This window comes from Euprymna scolopes, chromosome 1 (genome assembly GCF_053919585.1).
Source record: "Euprymna scolopes isolate OS-2025 chromosome 1, ASM5391958v1, whole genome shotgun sequence".
NCBI lineage: Eukaryota > Metazoa > Mollusca > Cephalopoda > Sepiida > Sepiolidae > Euprymna > Euprymna scolopes.
The window spans coordinates 58381969-58389060 of NC_136482.1; the positions used below are offsets into that span (position 1 = coordinate 58381969).

At 32.7% G+C, this 7092-nt stretch overlaps 1 protein-coding gene across 1 annotated transcript; it reads left to right on the forward strand.

Moving 5' to 3' along the window:
- Positions 1-2575: 2575 nt before the first annotated feature.
- LOC145280324 (uncharacterized) lies at positions 2576-2989 on the forward strand. Its single transcript, XM_080132095.1, has one exon. The coding sequence runs from the start codon at positions 2576-2578 to the stop codon at positions 2987-2989; it is 414 nt and encodes a 137-aa protein (XP_079988221.1).
- Positions 2990-7092: the final 4103 nt, after the last annotated feature.

Here is a 7092-nt window from a genome sequence, read left to right on the forward strand (position 1 = left end):
TGATGAAAGACAATAAAATGAGTCACAGTGAAACCTTGATGCTCCCGATTGCATCAATTTTTACAAAAAATATAAACAATAAATAATAAAAATGCATTCATAAAAGTATGAATGAAAAATTAAAATATTAGAATTTATTTAAAATAATGATAGTAACTAAAGTCACAGTTAACAAATAACTCGTAACAAGGAAATAACACTGTTAGTACAGATTTATAGTTAGGAAATTATTGGCTATTAAGCATAATAAAAACACACGCGTAGTTACCAAGGGAAAGGAGTAAATACCTTAGAATAAAACAATAAAAAAGTAAAAGAATACATTTTTGAAGAACCGATATAGGATGGTTAAATTCATAAATATTGAATAGAAGTATAGGTATTAGGGTTTATTTGAAACCTGTTTATATAATTATAAATGAGAATCGATTTGATTAAAAGGTAGACGGTTATAAATAGCTAATAAGTAGACAGGCCAAGTATGTATGAATGTAACACAGTATTATATTTGGTCTACAAAATAATCTATATATTGATATGCTTGTCCGTACGGTGTCACGTCATCATCATCGCGAACATTAATTAATTGATGAAACGCGTCATCATCATCGCAAACATTAATTAATGTGAATTATCTCCGTTTATTGTTCAATCTTTATTAGTTAAAAACTCATTAAACCCTTTTATTTCCCTAAACTTCCCGAACAAAAAAAAAAATGAACTGTCTATTTATGGTTTCGGATTATTTTAAAGACAATTATGCATAGAAGGTATCGTTCCGCAGTTTAAATAGTATAGTATTTTACTTACATTTTTAACGATGTCTTCTGTAGTACAGAACGCTTATTCCATTTTATTCAGTAATAAATATATTTTTTACATTTTACGTTACGATGTCGGGTTGTTTTATACTGTGCCACTTTATTTTTTTTTTATTATTTACTTTTGAGTGAGCCTTACATAACAAAAATATGTTTAGAAATACATGTTGCAAAAGTCAATAATGACTTTATTAAATAAATCACAAAGTCACCATTCGCAAATACAATGAGTAACACAGAGTCAAAACATATTTTACATCTTGTTCTGTTTTGCTTTTGTTTTACGGCATATCAATCCTTTTTCGTGTTATTTAATGCCGAAATTTTATTTTGTAACATTTATACATCTTCACCTTGTTTACATAGTTATTACTTATGTTTTGTTCGTTTTATTTTGCTTCTTTTACAGACATTCATCATCTTCTAATGCTCACCGACAGGGCATACATATTTAAATACTTTAAAAAATGGACACATCAATTTTTTTTATATGAAATAAACCACTTTGTTTCATTATTTATGATTTAATTTATTTAAAGAAATATTTATTTCCTCTTTAAAGATTTTCAGTATATCTTATTTAACTGAAGAAATATGTATTGTTCATACATATATTTTTCCATTATTTTTATTACATTGTTAGGTGAAGTTTCAGAATAGGTAACCCCATCTCCATATTAAGAATGGCTTTCAGCATGATTCTTACCATAGCGGTATCAAAGTTTTTTAGTTTTTTTTCTTATTTTAAAACAAATTATAAAAAAGATACAAGACCATTACATTTTTTTCATTGAATCGCTATTTAGGTGAATGTTCAAAATAGTTAACCCTTCTCCCCATAACCGTTTTTTTATGCAGTAAAATACTTTGTTTCAATAATTATGGTTTAAATAAATATTTATTCCTTATTTAATGATTTACAGTATATTTTATTTAACTGAAGACGTTTTTATTGTTCATACATATATTTTTCCCTTATTTTATTTTACATTGTTAGGTAAAGTTTCAGAATAGTTAACCCCCTCCCCATATTAAGAATGGATTTCAGCATGATTCTTATAATAGTGCTATCAAAGTTTATGAATTTTTCTTATTTAACAAAAATTGTAAAACAGATACAAGAACATTTTAAACATTTTTTCATTAAATCGTTATTTAGGTGAAGGTTTAGAATAGTCAAACCCTCTCCCCTTATTAAGAATGCCATTTTATTATTTCAGCATGATGCTTACATTTTCTTAATATGAAAAAAAATATATATACCAGAAAATGTTAAGTTTATTTTTTTTTTAATTAAAATGTTAGATCAAAGTTCGGAATAACTTTTACTTTATAGCCAATTAGCCTGCTGTATTAAAATGTTTTAGCATTTAATACCTAATAGGTTTTCTCTTCAATTGTCAAAAGCGGACGATATCGATTCAAGCGTGCAAATAATGGTGACTCAGTTCAAGTCGGTAATTTTACTGTTGATAATAGATACTTAGTCCCTTTCCACAAATGTCTTCTGAGAAAATATCGAGCTCATATTAACTTAGAAATCTGCTCTTCAGTCAAGAGTATAATATACATATTTAAATATGTTAATAAAGGACATGATAGTGCTATGATGAAGGTTAATAACCATGATTTATCTATTAATATCGACCAAGGAGAAACAATGGGGATCAGAACAAATATATGAAGTCAAACAATATCTATCATGCAGATATATATCACCTCCAGAAGCAATGTGGTGTCTTTCTGACTATAACATGCATGGACAGTCTCATGTTGTGTGCCGTTTAGCTGTCCACATGCCTGGAGAGCAACAGATTTATTATCAACATGGACAAGCTGAAAAAGCAATTCAACAAGCACAACAACGTCACACAAATTTGACTGCTTGGTTTGAACTAAATCAGAATGATATTACTGCTAACCAATATTTTTACTGTGATATTCCACATCATTATGTATTTAACAGAACTACAAAATGGACAAAAAGAGAGCGGTCAAGTAATTTGATCACAAGAATGTATTCAGTTTCACCAAACCAAGGTGAAAAGCTTTATTTACGGATTCTGCTTCTTCATGTCTCTGGAGCAAAGCCATTTGAAGATTTGAGAACAGTCCAATGTCATACATTCCCTACATTTAGAGAAGCTTGCATCAGTCTTAGATTATAGAAAGATGATACTGAATTAGAAAATGCTCTTACTGAAGCTGCTACATTTAGAATGCCACAACAACTACGTAGCATGTTTGCAATGCTGTGTCTTTATCATCATCCAGTGGATGCCTTTCAATTATTCATTAACCATAAACAGAGCATGATTGAAGACCTCATTTCTGCTTATGATGAAAGCATATGTGAAAACATTGCATTTCATTTGATAAAAGCAATATTTAATGAGCATGGTTCTTCTTGCCAGGCAATGGGTTTACCTGAAACAACAGGTGATCCTCCAATAGATAAGATGACTCGAAATACAAACCGGCCTAATGTTGAATTGCTAAACAATGAACAATTAGAGGTCTTTAATACTATAATCAAGGCTGTCATGGCAAATGAAAAAGAAGCCCCACACAACAATTGCTTCTATTTAGATGCCGCAGCCGGATCAGGAAAAACCTTTTTATTCAACATGTTATATGATTACTTCACCTCCAGCAGTACTGTAAGCGTCAGTGCGGCATGGACTGGTATTGCTGCAATGCTACTAACTTCAGGGAAAACATTCCACAGTATATTCAAACTACCTGTACCTCTGACAGAAACCAGTAACGTTTCTCTTGTATCAGTGTATGCTTCTTTTTTCAAAAAGGTAAAGGTATTCATCATAGACGAAGCCTCTATGATACCTAATCATGCAGTGCTTGCTATAGATAGATGCTTACAAGATATAATGGGTAACGATAAAATATTTGGTAGAAAATGTCTCATACTTGGAGGTGACTTCAGGCAAATTTTGTCAGTAGTGCCACATGGATCACCTATATCTATTATAGACACCTGTCTAAAAAAGATGCACATAGTGGCATCATTTCAGTCAATTACAGCCAGCACAAAACGTCAATACTAGCATAAATGAACAGGAGTTTTGTAGATGGCTCTTTCATCTTGGTAATGGTACACTAAAGATAAGTCTTAATGACGTTCCTGTAGATGTCATAGATGGCCTTGATGATTCGGTATGTAATGGTTCTCTAATCTCAGAAATATTTTATTGCAGCCCTCAGGAAATGGAAAATAGAATCATCATGACTCCAAAAAATACAGATTGTTTAACAGTAAATGAAGAAATTCTAAATAATCTTCCCGGAGGCATAAATACATATTTAAGTACAGATTACATCTCCGATGATGATGCTGAACTTCAAAATTATCTTATCGAGTTCATAAAATCATTAACTCCATCTTGAATGTCACCTCACCGACTTAATGTAAAAATAGGGGCAATAGCAATGCTACTGCGAGATTTATCCATAAATCAAGGACTTGTAATGGAACTAGGATGAAAATAAAAGGATGTCATCAAAACAGCATCATCGCTATTTTAATTAATGGATCTAATAAAGGTTCCACAGTTATCATTCCAAGAATTAAGTTAAAGCCAGGGGATACAAATGTTCCGTTTGCATTTCATCGGATACAGTTTCCAATACGATTAGCATATTCACTGACCATCAATAAACCACAAGGCCAAACTTTTGATAAGGTTGGTATATATCTTCAACAACCTGTATTTTCTCATGGTCAACTGTATGTGGTATGTTCAAGAGCTCGATCTAAGCACAGTTTTAAATTTAAGATAACGCATCTGCACAGAGATGATAATCAGGGCAGAAAGCGTGGTGTAACATATACTAAAAATATTGTTTACCGTGAAGTGTTATGAAAACAATCAGGAACAGCTATGTAATCTAAAAATTAACTTGGATGTAAACATGATTTTGGAAACAAAATTTTTAATTGCCTTCCTTATATTTAAAATTCATAATTTGCTGAAAAAGTAGTGTACATTTTGTTTAACTTTACTTAATTACATAACATTGACATAAGTTTGATATGTACAATCTACCTCACATCATTTTGATTATCAGCAAAATCATAATTTAACTGTACTTCGTAAGACTTACAGTGACACTTCATTTTCTATGCATGTAATACACAAGAACCTGAATATTATAACAGATTACAATGTTTTTTTTTTATGGAAAACACTTTTGTACAGAAAATTCAAAGTGTTCTATTTATATTTTCAGGAAGTTGTGATGCATTAATTGAAATCTATATCAATAATTCGACTTAAAAAATATTTCTGAATTTCCAAATCTTCATTGAATAAAAATCAAAATAAATAGAAAAGTCTATTGCATATGTAAAAGTTAACGGTTGCTTACAGGGTGAACAGAACGTCCTTGCACCATTTTCAGTTTTAAAATTAAATATTGTTAAAATCACTTTTTCTCTTTTGAATAAAGTAAGTATTTAGTCTAACTATTGATCTAATTATTTTCAAAAAAAAATATTAAAGTAATTTTGTTTAAACTTTCAGAAAAATGAGCAAACGAGAGGCCATAATTCAACTTCATTGCGCGGGAAGGAAAAACTCAGAGATTATTAAGCTCTTAAAAGTGGCTAAATCCACCGTGTACCATGTTGTGAACAGATTTAAGGAACTTGGTACATCTGATGACCATCCTAGGTGTGGAAGACCTCGCACTGCTCGAACAAAGAAGGTGATTAAAGCTGTCCGAGAGAGGGTAAGGAGGAAACCGAAGAGATCTGCAAGACAAATGGCTAAAGACATGAATGTGAGCGTGACCTCGATGAGAACAATCGTAAAAAACGATCTCCAGTTGCCCCCCTACAAGATGCGAAAGAGACAGTACCTCACACCTGCTCAAAAGCACAAGAGACTTGAAAGAGCAAAGCTTCTTCTTGGAGAACTGAAGGCTGGCACGGCAGAGCGAGAGATCGTTTTTTCTGATGAAAAACTCTTCACAATTGAAGCGACTGTTAACAATCAGAACGACAAAGTTTACGCAAAATCTTCAGCAGACATTGATGACTCCGTGAGAATAGTTTTCCGCCGACAAAAGCCGTCTTCCCTCATGGTGTGGGCTGCAGTCTCCAAATCTTGGAAGTCGCCTCTGATTTTCGTGGAGCAGGGGGTTAACATCAACACAGATCGCTACATTAACGATATTTTGGTTCCAGCATTTGAAGAGATGAAGAAACACTTCAAAGATCAGCCTTTCACCTTCCAACAAGATGGAGCACCATCCCACACCTCCAGAAAAACTCAGGACTGGTGCCAACGTCATTTTCCAAGATTCTGGAGTAAGGAGATGAGGCCTCCTGCATCGCCTGATTTGAATCCCATGGATTTTCTGTGTGGTCTTTGTTGGATGTAAACGTCTTTTCTGTTGCTCATCCAAGTGTTGATGCTTTGAAGACATCTCTTCTGAGTGAATGGACTAAAATACCCCAGGAAAAGCTGCGTGCCTCGGTTGGTAACTTCAGACAGAGAATTGCACGTCTAATCGAAAGGAAGGGATATCACATTGAAAATAAATAATTTGAATTTATTCTTGGTTTCCTAACTTATAATTTTCATTCATGTTTGATTTATATTTTTGTAATTTTCTATTAATAAACCACTTTTGAATTGGTCCAAGGATTTTCTGTTCACCCTGTATTTAACTTCATTAAAAGCTATCAAAGTCAACCAAGAGCTGCTCAATATTCTGGCTTAATGGATCATTTAGCAAGGAATGAAGATGGTTATTCTGGTGTACCAGTTATACTACCATCTACATTTACAGGAAGTCCTAGGAATCTACAACAGCTTTATTAAGAGGCAATGACAGATTTCTGTGACCTATTCATTACTTACACGTGTAATCCAAAATGTCCTGAAATATTTAACAAGTTGAGGTCATCAGAACTTTCACAAAATCGATGTTAACAATGTCACACAGTTTTTTTTTAAATTCACAGTCTAACTCCCAAGCACCTGCTGACTGACCTTTACTCTCACTCCAAGCAGCTGATCGATGTCCCTGTCACCGCCGCAATCATCACCAGCACTTCCTGACAATATCAACACCATCGCATGTACCTTCAATAAAAGTTTAAACTAAAGTTCTTTGTTTGTTCTATTTGCTTCCATACGTTCATTTTTGTAATATACCAATAAGGAAGTTCTTATTGATGCGTTTTAAAAGATTTTAACTACCGTGGAATTTCTGCGGGCCCTGCTAGTTTATATTAATGTAAGTA

Bases quoted from the DNA above. Each gene is read 5' to 3' on its own strand.
- LOC145280324 (XM_080132095.1), top strand. From the start codon at position 2,576: ATGCATGGACAGTCTCATGTTGTGTGCCGTTTAGCTGTCCACATGCCT.